Source organism: Cebus imitator, unplaced genomic scaffold, assembly GCF_001604975.1.
Source record: "Cebus imitator isolate Cc_AM_T3 unplaced genomic scaffold, Cebus_imitator-1.0 Scaffold136, whole genome shotgun sequence".
NCBI lineage: Eukaryota > Metazoa > Chordata > Mammalia > Primates > Cebidae > Cebus > Cebus imitator.
Genome location: NW_016107451.1, coordinates 2,333,898 through 2,351,542, shown reverse-complemented (window position 1 = coordinate 2,351,542; position 17,645 = coordinate 2,333,898). Strand labels below are relative to the sequence as shown.

Genomic DNA, 17,645 nt, shown 5'->3' with positions numbered 1-17,645 from the left:
AAAACTGGAATTCGGCCCTCCCACCCACTTCCGGTTCCTGCTGGGTGCCGAGGTAGCCAGGTCAGGGGTCAAGAGAGAGAACTTCGCTGGCCCGGGCCGGCGCGGGAGGGCTGTGTGATGGCCTCGGAGCGCCCCGAGCCGGAGGTGAGGGGCAGAGGGGCGCAGCACTGGGCCCCGAGATCCGAGGGGGAGGGTCCGGCGGGCAGGCGTGGCATTGGCCTCCTCTGGGTTTGTGGGGTGGCCGGGCTGCGTAACCTTGGCTGGGGCCTGCCCAGCCCCGAAGGCCCGACTGTGGAACCCTGCGGACCATGGAACGCGGTCTGCAGTTTCCTCAGGGAGCTAAAGGAGTAACTCTTAGCTTTGTTTTGTTTACTGAAATGTCATCCGCGTCGTCCACTCTTTGACCTAATGATAGTGGTATTAACAAAACTTGTATTTTGATTTTCTGTTGCAGTTTCAATGGGCAACGCGGCAGTAGATTGACTTTGCCGGTTTTTGCATTTCTTTAAGCATTGGAATGCCATAAACAGCTTGAATTCATTTAGTTCTGGGGCTCATGCTTTTAGAAAAGCTGCTTTAGTTTCATGAAAAAAACATTTGAGTCGGACTGAGACCTCGTTCCAATATTGGCGCTGTCACGTAGTTATTTGGGCAACCTCCTGCGAGTCTTCCCGGATCCTGTTTCCTTCTTTATAAAATATATAGTGTGTTGTGAGGATCACATGTGATGAACCAGAAAAGAGATATGAGGTATTCGTGAGATGCTAAGGAACATGCAATGAAACTTATATATGTTGTGTCATTCAGACTTGCACAAGGAAGATGGCATTCTCGTAGAGGAGAAAACTGAAAAATGAGAAAGATTAAGTACCTTACTCAAATGCCACTCATCCAGGGAGTAGCGGTTTGGAGTTAGAAGATCTGAGCTTAAAATCTCAGATTTGGATAAGACACCACCACTAGGAAAGGTACCAATATATTAGTAGGTGGTAAGGGTGAGGGATGTGTATAATGATACAAATAGTATTCTTTACTGCATACTTACTCATGCTTGGCACCATTCTAAGTGCTTTAGCAATGTCAGTTAATCCATTCAGCCCTATGAAGTGAATACTGTTATCTCCTTTTTTTAGTTTAGGAACTGAGGCACAGAGATATTAAGAGTAGCAAAGTAGGTGGGGTGCAGTGGCTTACATTTGTAATCCCAGCACTTTGGGAGGCTGAGGCCGGTGAATCACCTGAGGTCAGGAGTTAGAGACCAGCCTGACCAACATCGAGAAACCCCATCTCTACTAAAAATACAAAATTAGCTAGGCATGGTGGCACATGCCTGTAATCCCAGCTACTCGGGAGGCTGAGGGAGTGGAGGTTGCAGTGAGCCAAGAAGGTGCCATTGCACTCAGTCTGGGCAACAAGAGCAAAACTCCCTCTGAGAAAAAGAGTAACAAAGTTACACAGCTATTAAGTATTGGACTCCAAAACAGTTGGCCAGGCTCCAGTCTTTGTATTCTTAACCGTATTGTTTATAGCATAAATAGTAAAGTGACTGCAGAATGGTAAATCTCCAGTTCACTGGGATTTGGTGTAGTAAGACCCAACATTGAATAGAATAGTAGGAAACCATGCCTTATTTAAAATAATCAGTCATGTTCACAGAGGTGGTAGAATAGCCCATGTATCAAATATCAAAATCAATCAGAAATATTAATACAGGAAAACCACGAAACAATTCAGAGTGTTTCATTATATATTAAAGTGAAAGGAAGTGGAGGGCTGTTGTGGGGAAATACAACGTATCTTTTAGGCAGATAGTCTAGAATGGCACCATCCTGTAGAAATCTAATGCAAGCCACATGTGTAATATTAAGTTTTCTCATAGCCACATACAAAATAAAAAACAAATGAATTTTAATTACATATTTAACCCAAAACTCCCATTTTCAAAATGTAATAAAATGCAAAACATTATGAGATAGTTAACTTCTTTTTTATACTAAGTCTTTAAAATCTAGTGTTGTATTTTACACTTACAGCACATCCCATTTTGGTCTAGCAACATTGTAAGTGCTCAGTAGCCCCATATGGTACTCTTTACTATATAGAGCATTGCAGATCTAAAGTAATTTCAAGTCAAGACACACAATCCTGGGAGTCTCATCCAGCCAAAAGTTAAGCATTTTTTAAGTTCCTGATTTGCATTTCTGAAAATTTTATCAGAAGGTAAAGAGATTGAAGAGTTCTATCCCTGGGTGTTATAAAATGATTGATTTTTAGAGGCTGTTAGGATCCCAAGAGAGAACGATTGGGCATAATCAGATTTAGAAAGTCATTCATTCATCACACACTTGAAATATTTTTTTACAAGTGCTGCTATGGAGTCAGAATTGTGCCAAGTATCAAGGTGGATACGGAGCAGTGTAAGACAGACATGCTCCCTATCTTTATGGAGTAAACAAGGATTGAATTAGATTAATAAGTGCTGTAAAGGAGTGAATTGGGATGCTTAACAGGGATTCTTAACCTACCTTGTAAAGAAGTCGGGGCCGGTCGTGGTGGCTCAGACCTGTAATCCCAACACTTTGGGAGGCCGAGGTGGGTGGATCACGAAGTCAAGAGATTGAGAACATCCTGGACAACATGGTGAAATACACCCACCCACCACCGTCTCTACTAAAAATACAAAAATTAGCCATACATGGTGGTGCATGCCTGCAATCCCAGCTAGTCAGGAGGCTGAGGCAGAAGAATCGCTTGAACCTGGGAGGCGGAGGTTGCTGTGAGCTGAGAACGCGCCGTTGCACTCTAGACTGGGCTACAAGAGTGAAACTCCGTCTCAAAAAAAACAAAAAACAAAAAAGAAGTGGCAAGACAAGGGGTTGTGGATCAGGAGACTCAAAAGAATGACATTTAAGCTGAAACCTGAAGAACAGGTAGAAGTTATCTAAAAGAAGAGGCAGAGAGCATTGCAGGCAAAGGGAATGGTGAGATCTTCAGGTGAGAAGGAGCCCATTGGAGCCTTCAGAGAACTAAGAGGAAGCAACTCCCAGTGTGGATGCAGTGTGACAATGAGAATAGCTAACACTTACTGAATGCTTACTGAGTATCATCTGATACTCAGAAATTATCCTAAAATAAGCACTTTTATTATCCCTGTTTCACAGACAAGGAAACTGAGGCATAGAGAGTGTAAATCTCTGCCAAAGCCATATAGTTAATAATCAACGGAACCAGTATTTGATCCTAGGAGCTCTAACACTAGAATGTGTGCTTTTAACTGAAGGGGGATTGGTGAAAGAAAAGGCTGGAGAAGAGCAGCTTGAGGCCATGCTGGAGGCTCAGGGCTTTGACGTATGGTGGCAGGGAGATTTTAGCCAGTTCAAGAGGGGAAATAATCCACATTATTTTGTGGAAGTGTGTTAACAGAAGACAGCACAAGGGTTAGAAAAGACTTAAAAAAAAAATCAGACCTTTATCACAAAGGGACAGGTACAAGAAAAGCAACAGATTAATGAGATGGACCATGCTTCATTTATCCTGGTATACATGGTATGTAGCACAGTGCCTGGTAATGTTTTATTTATCTTGATATAAGTGGTATGTAGGCCTCAATAAATGTTCCAGACAATGATAGCCGCCTTCTCCCGTTTAATTGCAACAACATTCCTATGAAGATATTCCTTTTATTTATTTATTTTTTTGAGATGGAGTCCTGCTCTGTCACCAGGCTGGAGTGCAGTGTCACCATCTCGGCTCACTGCAACCTCCGCCTCCCAGGTTCAAGCGGTTCTCCTGCCTCAGCCTCCCAAGTAGCTAGGACTACAAGCGCACGTCACCACGCCCAACTAATTTTTGTATTTTTAGTAGAGACAGGGTTTCATCACGTTGGCCAGGATGGTGTTGATCTCTTGACCTCGTGATCTGCCCACCTCGGCATCCCAAAGTGCTGGGATTATAGACATGAGCCACCACATCTGGCCTATGAAGATTTTTATCCACATGCTATCAACGAAGAAACTGAGGCTTGGAAAAATTAAGTAATTTGTACAAAGTTACCTAGATAGCAAATGATAGAACCAGATTTGAACCCAGGTCTCTGACTCCAAAACTCTACTTTGTCTTCCTTACCAGACTACTGAGAGTCATGAACTTCAGACTCAAGGGAGATTAATATTGAGGATGTGAAACTCCATGTGAGTGTGGATGCTCTGAGAACTAATTCAGGGATTCTTATTTATTTATTTTGAGACTGAGTCTCACTCTCACCCAGGCTGGAGTGCAGTGGCATAATCTCAGCTCACTGCAGCCTCCATCTCCCAGGCTCAAGCGATTCTCCTGCCTCAGCCTCCCAAGTAGCTAGGATTACAGGCACCCCCCATGAAGCCCGGCTAATTTTTGTAGAGATGGGGTTTCACCATATTGCCCAAGCTGGTCGCAAACTCTTAAGTTCAGGTGATCCACCTGCCTTGGCTTCCCAAAGTGCTGGGATTACAGGCATGAGCCATCACACCCCGCCTAATTCAGGGATTCTTAAATGTTAATGTAGAAGAATCACTTGGAGACCTTGTTAAAATGTAGATTCTGGAGCCCATCAACGCTTTTCTTTTTCTTTTTTTTTTTTTTTTTTGAGATGGAGTCTTGCTCTGTCACCCAGGCTGGAGTGCTGTGGTACAATCATGGCTCACTGAAGCCTCAACCTCCCTGAGCTCAGGTGATTCTCCCAACTTAGCCCTCTGAGTATCTGGGACTACAGCCACATGACACCACACCCAAATTAGAAATAATTTTAGTAATTTTTTGTAGAGAGAAGATTTTGCCCTGTTGCCCAGGCTAGTCTCAAACTCCTAAGGCTCAGGTGATCCGCCCTCTTTGGTCTCCCAAAGTGCTGGGATTGCAGGCATGAGCCACTGCACCTGGCTGTTACTTGTTTTTGTGGAACCACATTCTTATCCTTTGGAGCACTTACTTGGTTTGTAATAATACAATAGTTAGAATGATTATTTGATTGATCTTTTTGTCCTTCATTATAGAGTAAGTTTTATGAAAGCAGGGAATGCAAGTTTTTGCTTTTCATTGTATCCTTAGGACCTAGCCCAGTGCCCAGGATGTACCAGGCTCTTTATAAATTTGTTGAGTGAATGTATGCATGCTTACCTTGCCTTTGTTCTGTTTGGAATTCAGTGAGGACTTGATGGCATCCTGAACAAGTTAGCATGGAAATCAAACTAGAGAGATTTACTAGAAGAAACAACACTCTAAGCTTCACCATAGAATAATAGGCTGAATTTATCCGATGTGACAGGACTAACTGAATAATTGTATGTGTCCAAAAAAGCCAGCTTATGAGGATAGCATGGGAAATGTGTTTGGACAGCAGCACAGGTGAGAAAGTCATGGAGCAAGTATAACCTAGGAGAATCTGAATCTGTGACCTCACCTGAGTATTATGTTCCATTCTGGTCCCCACATTTTAAGTTGTAAAGCAGACCGACCAGAATTCATTCCTGGCCACATAATCTGAGATATAAAATAGTGAGGAAACTTGAAACCATGCTATTTGAGACATAGTTAAAGAACCCAAAGATGTTTATTCTGGAGAAGCAAAGACTCGGGGCTGTCACCCCGTGTTTAATAATAGACTCTCATTTGGCAGAGGGTCACATTCTCCCTGTGTGACCTTAGGAGGTAAAACAAAAAGTGGGTTAGATATTTTCAAGACCACAGACTTTTAAGAGTGGGTCAAGATATCTAAAAGACAGATCCTGACTTTATGTGAGGACATTTCCAACTCTGCCAACTAAACAGGTATGAGCAAAAAAAAAAAAAAAAAAAAAAAAACTGCAGTGAATGGCTGTGCAGGACTTCTTCTGACTCAAAGAAGCAAGGTAAACAGCAACACTTTGTTATTACTAATCTGTGCATTTATCCCCATTACTTTTTACAAGGTGCTTTCACACACCATTGGGCTAGGTGGTATTTTGTAGAGGAGGAAGCTCACTCAGAGTCTGAGCTATCAAATCACAATACTTTCTTTGCATAACACTGTTCTTTCTGAAGCAAAGCTAATGGAACCTAAAGCAAATCTGTTAGAACCCCCATTTAGACTCCCCAGCATTCCAGGAACAATAAAAAAGAAGCTACTAGTGAAAACTTGGTAAAAACAGTGTTTGTGGAAACAAAGGAAAAAAAACAAAATAGAATAGCTTAGTTTTTCCATAAATGATTGAAAGATAAAGTGAATAAAGGACAGGAACTCTAGCAACAAAAACCGTGTTGATAAAAGAGTGAAAAATTAGAAATTATTGGTAAGAAATTAAGAATAACTAGAAACAAAGAAGAAATAAATATAGCTTGTGAGATTAGTTTTCCTTGTTCATGCATGTATTCAACAATTATTATTAGAACACTTAGTATGTTTTAGCACTGTGGTAGGTGCTAGGATTACAGCAAGAAATAATGTATAGGCCAGGTATAGTGGCTTACGCCTGTAATCCTAGCACTTTGGGAGGCTGAGGCAGGTGGATCACCTGAGGTCAGGAGTTCAAGACCATGCTGGCTAACACGGCAAAACCCCATCTTTACTGAAAATACAAAAATTAACCTGGTGTGGTGGCATGTGCTTATAATCCCAGCTACTCGGGAGGCTGAGCCAGGAGAATCACTTGAACCCAGGAGGTGGAGGTTGTAGTGAGCCAAGATGGCACCATTGTACTCCAGCCTGGGTGACAGAATGAGACTTCATCTCAAAAAAAAAAAAGAAAAAGAAAAAGAAACAATATATAGACATGGCCTCTACCTCATTGGATCTTCCAGACTTGTAAGGGAAACAAACATTACACAGATTATTTTATTTTATTTTATTTATTTATTTTTTTGAGACAGAGTGATGGAGTTTCACTCTGTTGCCCAGGCTGGAGTGCAGTGATGCCATCTTGGCCCACTGCAGCCTCCACCTCCTTAGTTTAAGCAATTCTGCCTCGGCCCCCTGAGTAGCTGGGACTACAGGTACGTGCCACCATGCCTGGCTAATTTTTGTATTTTTTAGTAGAGATGGGGTTTCACCACGTTGGCCAGGCTGGTCTTGAGTTCCTGGCCTCCCATCCCAGCCTCCCAGAGTGCTGGGATTACAGGCATGAGCCACTGCCCGGCCCCTGCAATTTTTTTTTTTTTTTTTTTTTTTCTGGAGTTTCTCTCTTGTTGACCAAGTTGGAGTGCAATGGCACGATCTCAGCTTACTGCAACCTCCGCCTCCTGGGTTCAGGTGATTCTCTTGCCTCAGCCTCCTGACTAACTGGGACTACAGGCATGTGCCACCACACCTGGCTAATTTTTGTATTTTTAGTAGAAACGGGGCTTCGCCAGGTTAGGCAGGCTGGTCTCAAACCCCTGACCTCAGATGATCCACCCACCTCGGCCTCCCAAAGTGCTGGGATTACAGGCATGAGCTACTGCGCCTGGCCACAAATTCTTAATTATAAACTCTGTCAGGTGTCATGAAGAAAAAATATAGAGTGTGTGAATGCCCAACATAGGACCCTAACTTAGTGCAGACAGTCATGGAAAGGTTCACTTATTAAACCTAGATTTGCCATGATTTTAGTCCTAGAAGATTAGATGACCATGCACCCAACTCTGTCCTTACAGTTATGACCCACTGGACATGTGCTCTTCCCCTTTAACCCCTGGGTTAAAGTTTTGTCCAGTATGGGACAAAACTCTTTTCCTTGGTTTTTCCTTGCTCAGCTGAAACAGTCTGGTATTTTAAAAAAAAAAAAAAAAAAAAAAAAAATTTCATACCAGACAACAAAGGGAAAGTGGTATTGACACTAGTGTTAAGATGATCTCATCTTGAGAAAAGTTATAGTAATTATTAGTTTTAAATGTCCAGTTTGTTTTGCTTAGAATACATGGCAAGAGGGGAGGAGGTAGTGGCAGGAAGAAAAAAACAGTGAATTCACTTAGTTAGCAAAATTTTATTGAACATCCTATGTGCCAGGCACTGCACTAGGCTCTGGAGATAGAGTGATAGATAAATGACTGCTGAATTAGGATAGCCTTCCTGTTCTCATAATGCTCTGAGCCCTCAAACCATCCTTTAAAGAAAATTCTTTTTTAAAACTCCAGTAAGTCTCTTGTACATCTTTTTTTAGATAAGAACTTTGGCAGGACCCCAGCATAGTCAACACATAATATCCCACCCATACCAGCCAAGTCAAACCTGAAAGAGAGATTGTCTGGTTTAGTATCCCACCTTAAACCCAAGGATCAGAGAAAGAAAGGGCAAGTAATTGCTGTGATTCCCTTCTTTGCCAATAAACAGACCCCTTTTCTGTTTTTAGGAGTGTGGCAATAAGAGTGTACGATTTGATGGGACTTTTCGAGGGAGTGGGGTAGTTAGGAGTAACTGTCTCTAATTTTGATAGCTAACTTGGAAATCATTTTGTGCATAGTGGTTTCCAGTGCTCCTTTAATCATCCTTGACACCTTCTTTTTTGTTACTTTCCTCCTGTGTCCTAACTTACAATTAATCACCAATTCTTGTCTGTCCTATCCTAAAGATCCCTTGAAATGCAACTAAGTTCTCTGTTTAGTTCAGCTGACTTTTTGTTTTCCATAATAAGACTTTGATGGTGAAAGACAGTGGTGGTTTTGCATCCTGGCATTATCTTGCATTATCTCATCAAGGACGCAGTCTCAAACAGTTCACAGAATGGCTACTTTCAGTAGCTCTAGTCTAAGCCACTGTCATCTCCCCTAGTTGTTGGGGGGCAGAGGGGGGTCTTTCTGAATCACACAGTAGCCAGAGGGAATTTTTTTTAATGCAGATATAATGTTACTGCCTTGCTGAATCCCTTTAGTAGCTTAAACTCACTCACAGGATAAATCCAAAATCCTAGCCGGGGTCTTTCTCAATACAGTGTTGGAAAGTAGTGTAATAGAGAGTAGTGTCTCCCAAGGTGTGATTTCATTTTATTATTGTTATTATTTTCTTTTCTGAGACAGAATCTTGCTCTTTTTCCCAGGCCAGAGTGCAATCATATGGTCATAGCTCATTATAGCCTCAACCTCCTGGACTTAAGCAATCCTCTCACCTCAACCTTCTAAATAGTTAGGACTGAAGGTGCTTACCACCATGCCCAGCTAATTCTGTGGGCTTTTTTTTTTTTCTTTCTTTTTTTTGAGATGGAGTTTTGCACTTGTTGCCCAGGCTGGAGTGCAATGGCTTGATCTCAGCTCACTGCAACCTCTGCCTCCTAGGTTCAAGCGATTCTCCTGTCTTAGCCTCCCGAGTAGCTGGGATTACAGGCATGTGCCACCACACCCTGCTAACTTTTGTATTTTTTGTAGTAGAGTTGAGATTTCATTGTGTTGCCCAGGCTGGTCTTGAACTCTTAGGTGCAAGTGGTTTGCCCACCTCAGCCTCCCAAAGTGTTGGATTATAGGCTTAAGCCATCATGCCCAGCCGTTACTGTTAACTTTTATTCTTACCAGGCATTGTGCTGAGCACTTCATAGGCACGATTTTCCTAGATCCACAGAACAGCACTTTAGATTGGTGTTAGGATTATCTCTATTTTACAGAGGAGGACACTGAAGCTTAAAGAGGTGATACAAACTTTCCAGTGTCTCACAGCTAATAAGTGGCTGAATTGGTTTTCAAACCCAGACTGTCTGAACCTGAAATTCCTGCACTTGGCCTGTACAGAGTACTTTTTTTTCCTATTAATTTTTTTTTTTTTTTTTTTGAGGCAGAGTTTCGCTCTCGTTACCCAGGCTGGAGTGCAGTGGTGTGATCTCGGCTCACCACAGCCTCCGCCTCCTGGGTTTAGGCAATTCTCCTGCCCCAGCCTCCTGAGTAGCTGGGATTACAGGCACGTGCCACCATGCCCAGCTGATTTTTTGTATTTTTAGTAGATACGGGGTTTCACCATGTTGACCAGGATGGTCTCGATCTCTTGACCTTGTGATCCACCCGCCTCGGCCTCCCAAAGTGCTGGGATTACAGGCTTGAGCCACCGCGCCCGGCCATTAATTAATTAATTTATTTATTTGAGATGCAGCCTCGTTCTGTAACCCAGGCTGGAGTGCAATGACACAATCTCAGCTCACTGTCATCTCCACCTCCCAGGTTCAGGCGATTCTCCTGCCTCAGCCTCCCAAGTAACTGGGATTACAGGCGTCTACCACCATGCCCAGATAGTTTTTGTATTTTTAGTAGAGATGGGGTGTCACCATGTTGGCCAGGCTGGTCTCGAACTTCTGACCTCAGTTGATCTATCCACCTTGGTCTCCCAAAGTGCTGGGATTACACTGTGCCTGGCCCTTTTCTTTTTTTCTTTTACCCAGTACTTTTGCATATATTTTAGTTGCTTGATAAATGTGAGCTTCTCCTTCTTCCCTTCTGCTGTCATCCTTATTATTTTCCAATACCTGTTTCTGTATCTTTTTACCCTTTCCTTCTTGTCTTCACAACCATTGTGTGTCTGTTCTCCACACTTTTCTCTGACATCAGAAACTCTTCATTATTGCTTTTCCAGGGCTTTTTCAGTCTTCTCTCCATACGTATTTCCCAATTTTGGGAAAGAAAAATTCTTCGCTTTCTTTCAACATGTTTCTCAACAGGCATTTATTAACTTCTGTTCATTTCTCCTCTACTACCTGCTCTTCAGTTATTGCCACCTGGTGTCCTTCCCCTCATTAATCAGGGACACAGAAGGAGAAATTTGCCATTTGTGTAGGACAGACAAGAATAAGGGAGTAAGGAATGTGACAGATAAGGATTAATCAGGAAGAGACATTGGGGAGTTCAGACCAGTTGACCTTTGTTTCCTCTGTGAACTGTGGGCAAGTTTGTCTGCTGGGAGTGAGGGGGCCGAAAGATTGGAAAACCTGCTGTGGGGAACAGGAAAGACTGCTGGCCTGGAGAATTCAGAGGACTGGTAAAGGCCTGCTAGAGTGGGCCCTGCTGGCAAGGTGACAAGTTTCTTTCTGTCAGAGTGCAGCTGCCATAGTATATGTGTAGACAGGGGAAAATGTCAAATTCATCCCAAGATAAGATTTGACAGGACTTGTGTAGTGGAAGGACAAGGACATGGGCAAAGGAGTGGATGCTTGTTAGCGCATTGATGAAGTGGCCACCTATGAGGCAATGGAGGCAAGAGCTAGAGTACTGATGACTGAAAAGTGCGGGGGTGGAGACTATGACCCACAGAGGTTTGATTTTGAGGTATTCAGAAGGTTTGCTATTCCTTCGGTGAAAGTTTCTTCAGTGTCTGCTGTTGTCAAGACTTGTTAGGAGTAACTGGCATTCATGTAATGTCTTAGGGATTTCTAGTGTTTGTTCTGTTTGTAGAAATTTGCCAAGCACAGAGACACAAAACTAGAATCGGACACAATCCCTGCCCTCAGAAGCTTGTAGTTTATAGGTATAACTCACATAAACATTGTGGAAACAATATAGAAAGGTCACTTCATCTATATGGAGGTCTGTATAGGGCAAACAGGAACAGAGAGTTAAGAATTGATACCCCAGGGAGGGACAGTGGGGGTTAGGGAGTTAGGGAGGGATAACAGGGGGAGAAATGTCAGATATAGGTGATGGGGATGGAGGCAGCAAACCACATTGCCATGTATGTGCCAATGCAACAATCCTGCATGCTCTTTACATGTACCCCAGAACCTAAAATGCAAAATACACATTAAAAAAAAAAAAAAGAATTGACACCCCAGGAAGACCTCGCGTGGAGGTTAGGGTAAACTTTTCACCTCTGCTGCTTTGCCTCTCACAGATGGTGAGTTCCTTCAGCGAGTTATTTGCACAGTGATCTGTGTATTACAAGTACTCAGTGCCATTTTTTAAAGATGTATTAATGTCTTTTTGTTCCCAGGTGGAAGAAGCCGGGCAGGTGTTCCTGTTAATGAAAAAGGATTATCGAATCTCCCGAAATGTTCGCCTGGCTTGGTTCCTCAATCATCTGCATCAGACTGTGCAGGCCACACCCCAGGAGATGCTGGTGAGGCCTAGACACATGGAAGATGTGAGGGGCTAGCCCAGGAGGATCTGTTTTTTAGGAGAGTGCTGGAAACAGACAGGGAGGGAGACTAACTCTGAGGGCTCTCAGTCTGGGTGGGGCAAGGGACTGCCTACAAGATGATGGAAATTTTAAAAAATATTTTTTCCGGAGAGTGAGAGGAAGAGTATATGGTTGGATTGAGGGCAGTAGAGCCAATGATATGTCGTTTGGGATATAGAAGGCAGGTCCTGGGAAGAAAGTGGTGACTTCCCTAATTGTTTCATTTTCTTTCCATCCTAATTTTCAGCTTCAGTCTGAACAGGAATTGGAAGTCCTCAGTGTCCTACCCCCTGGATGGCAGCCAGATGAACCAGTGGTCCCAAGGCCATTCCTTCTTGTACCTTCCACCCGGGTCACCTTCCTGGCTTGGCAGTATCGGTTTGTCATTGAGCTGGACCTTAGCCCGTCTACTGGCATTGTGGTAAAGGATTGAAGGGAGACCCTGGGAAGAAAGGATGGGGTAGGGGATGAGGAGGAGAGGGAGAGGCCTGGTGGGGAAGTGAAAAATGCTCCCAGCCTACCATTTTGGAGAGAAGACAGGCTTATAAAGGAATGGTGGGTATTTAAAAACAGAACTGGGCCAGCCATGGTGGCTCATGCCTGCAATCCCAGCACTTTGGGAAGGCGAAGCGGGCTGATTGCTTGAGCTCAGGAGTTCGAGACTAGCCTGGGCCACATGGCAAAACCCGCCTCTACAAAAAATACAAAAATTAGCCAGGCATGGTGGCATGCACCTGTCCCAGCTACTTGGGAGGCTGAGGTGGGAGGATTGCTTGAGCTCAGGAGGTCGAGACTGCAGTGAGCCGTGATCAGGCCACTGCACTCCAGCTAGGCAACAAAGCAAGACGCTGGTTTTATTGTTTTTGTTTCCGGAAAGCACCTCAGGAACTGTTCCATGTGTGGCACTGTATTTGGGTGTGTGATCAGCCATAAGATAAGGATCCTTCTGACCCATGGAAGCTGCATGTTTCTGCCCTCTGCCTAGGGTTGCCTTTGAATCCCCTTGAGCGCTCTTTCTCTGCATTGCCCTCAGGATGATTCCACGGGAGAGATCTTGTTTGATGAAGTTTTCCATGCCCTGTCCCGCTGCCTAGGTGGGCTGCTTCGGCCCTTCCGAGTGCCTGGGTCTTGCATCGACTTCCAGCCTGAGATCTACATAACTATTCAGGCCTACTCCTCCATCATTGGACTGCAGTCCCACCAGGTATTGCATCTTTTCTCCAAGTTGGTACCCTTAGACCAAATTTCTATTAGTCCTCTGACCATGTTCTTATCCTGTCTCTACTGTGTGTCCCCAAAGTCCCCAGCTCTGCTAGCTTGAATCTGTTTTGTACCAGTGCCTCTGGACTTAAAAGGCCTTCTCATAGACTTAGGGTCAGTTGGTGTTGATTGGACAACTGCCTTTCTCACCACTCCTAAAAATCTCTTTGGTTCTGACCAATGGATATCTGTTTTCTCTGTTCCCCACTTCTCCTTTAGTTCTATCAGATGGTTTGCTGATATACTGGCTCCTGCAATTCCCCCCAGAAGATGGTCTTTTGGAATGGTTTTGTGATTTTGAAAGACAAATAACCCCGAGATATAATTGCTTTCAAGGATAGAGGAGGATCATTTTTTGTTTTTTCAAGACAGAGTTTCACTCTTTTCGCCCAGGTTGGAGTCCAATGGTGTGATCTCGGCTCACTGCAACCTCTGCCTCCCAGGTTCAAGCAATTCTCCTGCCTCAGCCTCCCGACCACCACGCCTGGTTGTGTGTGTGTGTGTGTGTGTGTGTGTGTGTGTGTGTGTATTTAGTAGAGACAGGGTTTCACCATGTGGACCAGGCTGGTCTCAAACTCCTGACTTCAGGTGATCTGCCCTCCCCGGCCTCCCAAAGTGCTGGGATTACAAGCGTGAGCCACCGCGCCCAGGGTGGGTCATTTTCTTTGAGGGCCATGTGAACTATTGGGTATAAATGCTGACCACACAGATAATTACAGGGCTTATCCAGCACTCAAGTAGGCTATCACAAGACACTCCTTTTGGAGAATGGCCAAGTCTGTTACTGGAATATCTGTTTTTGGCTTAGATAAGCATTGGCCCAGTTTCCCCTCATCTGCTTTTAACCACCCTTAATTCATTGGTAAAGGCTTTCCCTGAAACTGTCCCTGATGACTGCATTGTCACCTTAGCTATCAAACTGGCTTTGAGAGACAAGGTATTGGAAATAGCATCTAAGGGTCTGAAACATACAGCAACAGAATTGTTGTATACCTGGATCCCAAGGCAGTGATTGCCAGCCCTCTGCCCTAGTTTAAAGTGCTTTCCCAGTATAGCTTTTAGGACTAGCAGTTGTGGGATGCATCCCCAGTTGGGGGCCAGGTTTTATAGGCACTGATAGCCAAGGCAGGGAGAGCATGGATGTTAGGTAATCACTCAAAACTTGGTTCAGGTTGACAAACACTTAATGATGCCTAATCTATACCAGGCCTGAGCAGGTCCTGAAGACACAGACGAATCAGACCCTGTCCCTGGCCTGATGGGAGAAGTTGAGAGTTTATTGGGGGAGACAGATATTAAAGGAGGTAATTGCAGTTGAATGTGATAAGAACACCGATAAGATGACTCAGATGCTATGGGAGTACCAAGAGGGAGCACCCAACCAAGCCTGGGGCCACAGCAGAGAGGTCTTTCAGACACAGCAGCATTTGTTTTTTGTTTTTTTGAGACAGGGTCTAGCTCTGTTGCCCAGGCTGGAGTGCAGTGGCACAACCTCAGCTCACTGCAGCCTCCACCTCCTGGGTTCAAGCGATTCTCCTGCCTTAGCCTTTCAAGTAGCTGGGATTACAGGCATCCACCACCATGCCCGGCTAATTTTTATTTGTTTTCTAGTAGAGACAGGGTTTCACCATGTTGGCCAGGCAGGTCTCAAACTCCTGACCTCAGGTGATCCACCTTCAGCCTCCCAAAGTGCTGGGATTAGAGGCATGAGCCACCGTGCCCAGCCCAAAGCAACATTTGAACCTAGTTTTGAAGAAAGAATTGAGGTTAACCATTCAAAGAAGGGGAAATGGACTCTTCTGACAGAAGAAACAGGGACCAGAAAAAACAAACACATGGTACTATGAATCTGCACCCTCAATCACAGGTGTTTTAGGGAACTACATATTATTCAGTGTCAACAGAGTAAAATTTGACTGTAGAGAGGGATGGTAAAGAGGAGACTGTAGACATAACTGGGAGCTGGTTATGAAAGGCCATGAATGTCACGCAAAGACTTTGTGCTTTATTGTATGGCGTTCAGTGTGGTAAATAAGAGCACTGGATCTTATTTTTAGTTGTTGTTTCTGGGTATTGTATTAAATTCCAACATTTTATGGAATTTTCTTCTAATCTTGTGAGTGTCTCTTTATCCCCCCTCACCTCCATCTCTTTACCCAAGAGAACGGGAGAATCAGGAGACTCATTCTAGACGCATTATTTTGTGTCCTGTTTTTTATTTTGTTTAAGAGATGGGGTCTCATTCTGTTGCCCAGGCTGGAGTGCAGAGTCATGATCTTAGCTCAACGTAACCTTGAACTTCTGGGCTTAAGTGATCATCCCACCTCAGCCTCCCAAGTAGCTAGGACTACAGGTGCATGTGACTACACCCAATTAATTTTTTCTAATTTTTTTTGTAGAGACAGGGTCTTGTTATGTTGTCCAGGCTGGTCTCAAACTCCTGGCTTCAAGTGATCTGCCCTCTTTAGCCTCCCAAAGTGCTGGGATTACAGTGTGAGCTGCTATGCCTAGCCTATCCTTTTTTTTTTTTTTTAAACATATAGTATGGGCATTCTTCTATGTCCCTAAATAGTCTTTGCAAACATGATTTTTAATGGCCTGTTAACTTACTATTTCATCGTATTTTATCATCATATGTTTGTTTAACCAGCCCCTTGTTGTTGGCCACTTGAATTGTCCCAATTTTCAGTATTCTAAACGGTATGAATATGAGATCATTCTCACCTTTTTATGGCTCAGGTTCTGCTACTTTTCTGATTGTGTTTTCCTTCCTGTGGGCCTGTAGAGTGACACAGTGTCTGGCTTTCCCTCTTCTGACTCTCCCCACCCACTTACCCAGTTGAGAACAGGAAATAAAAAAGTAGTTGTTCCATGGGGTCAGGGTTGGGGAGAAGTGGGCATGTGGCACAGGTTGTAGGAGTGTAATGGGAAAAGAGGGGTGAGATCCTGAGGGCCACCACAGGGACTGCTGGGCTTATATACAATTTTAGCATGGGGGACACTTATTTATGTTTGAAGTAGAAGAAAAGGAGCCCATGAAGAAAGAATGATGATACTAGAGAGATGAAAGGCTCAAGATTAGATGGATAGATTAGCTACAGGGAAAAAGAGGAGGAAGAAGAATCCTTTCTCCAGCACCTCGAAAGAAGAACAAAGACATAATGTGAACATTCAACAGACCTTGGGGGTGCTTTCAGAGAGTTGGAGAGTTGTGTACACTCCAAGTTGGAGTAAGCAGGGAGTTCCTATTGACTGGTTTCCTTTCTCTTTAAGAGGGCACAGGGTGGGAGTTATCTGCTGAGGGTAAAGGGAAGAAAGAAGCATTCATTAGGGGGATAAGCAGAGGATTTTGAGCTTAAAAAATAGAAAAAGGAAGTTCTACCTAGAACAGTCAGATAAGAGAAAGAAATAAAGGACATCCAAATTGGAAAAGAAGAAGTCAAATTATCCTTGTTTGCAGATGATATGATCTTTTATTTGGAAAAACCTAATGACTCTACCAAAAAACTTAGAACTAATAAATTCAGTAAAGTTGCAGGATACATAATCAACATACAAAAACAGTAGCATTTCTATATGCCAGCAGCAAACAGGTCTGAAGAATGAATCAAGAAAGCAATCCCATTTACAAAACTGAAAAATAAATTAAAATACCTAGGAATTAATTTAACCAAAGAAATGAAACATCTCTACAATGAAAACTATAAAACATCAGTGAGAGAAATTGAAGTGGACTCTAAAAAATGGAAAGATATTCCATGTTCATGTATTGGAAGAACCAATATTGTTAAAATGCCCACACTACCTAAAGCAGTCTACAGATTCCATACAATCCCTATCAAAATACCAATGACATTCTTCCTAGAAATAGAGAAAACAAACCTAAAATTTATATGGAACCACAAAAGACCTGGAATAGCCAAAGCTATTCTGAGCAAAACCAATAAAACTAGAGGAATCACGTTACCTGACTTCAAATTATACTACAGAGCTATAGTAACCAAAAACAGCAGAATAGTGGCATAAAAACAGACACACAGACCAATGGAATAGAATAGAGAACCCAGAAACTGTATATCTACAGTGAACTCATTTTTGACAAAGATGCCAAGAACCTATACATTGGGGAAAGAACAGTCTTTTCAATAAATGGTGCTAGGAAAACTGGACATTCATATGCAGAAGAATGAAACTAGACCCCTATCTCACAAAAATCAAAATGGATTAAAGACTTAAATCTCAGCCCGGCGAAGTGGCTCACGCCTATAATCCCAGGACTTTGGAAGGCCAAGGCGGGCAGATCACGAGGTCAAGA

General features: G+C 43.3%; 1 protein-coding gene across 1 annotated transcript in view; it reads left to right on the top strand.

Annotated features, from left to right (window-relative positions):
• The first annotated feature begins 33 nt into the window (after positions 1-33).
• Positions 34-17,645, top strand: part of SZT2 (SZT2 subunit of KICSTOR complex) — a 55,815-nt gene continuing 38,203 nt past the window's right edge. Inside the window, exons 1-5 of the mRNA XM_037743136.1 lie at positions 34-144; positions 11,885-12,010; positions 12,318-12,491; positions 13,104-13,274; positions 13,698-13,730. Coding sequence (XP_037599064.1) covers positions 118-144; positions 11,885-12,010; positions 12,318-12,491; positions 13,104-13,274; positions 13,698-13,730 — 531 coding nt within the window. The 5' untranslated portion in view covers positions 34-117. The remainder of the gene's footprint in view (positions 145-11,884; positions 12,011-12,317; positions 12,492-13,103; positions 13,275-13,697; positions 13,731-17,645) is intronic.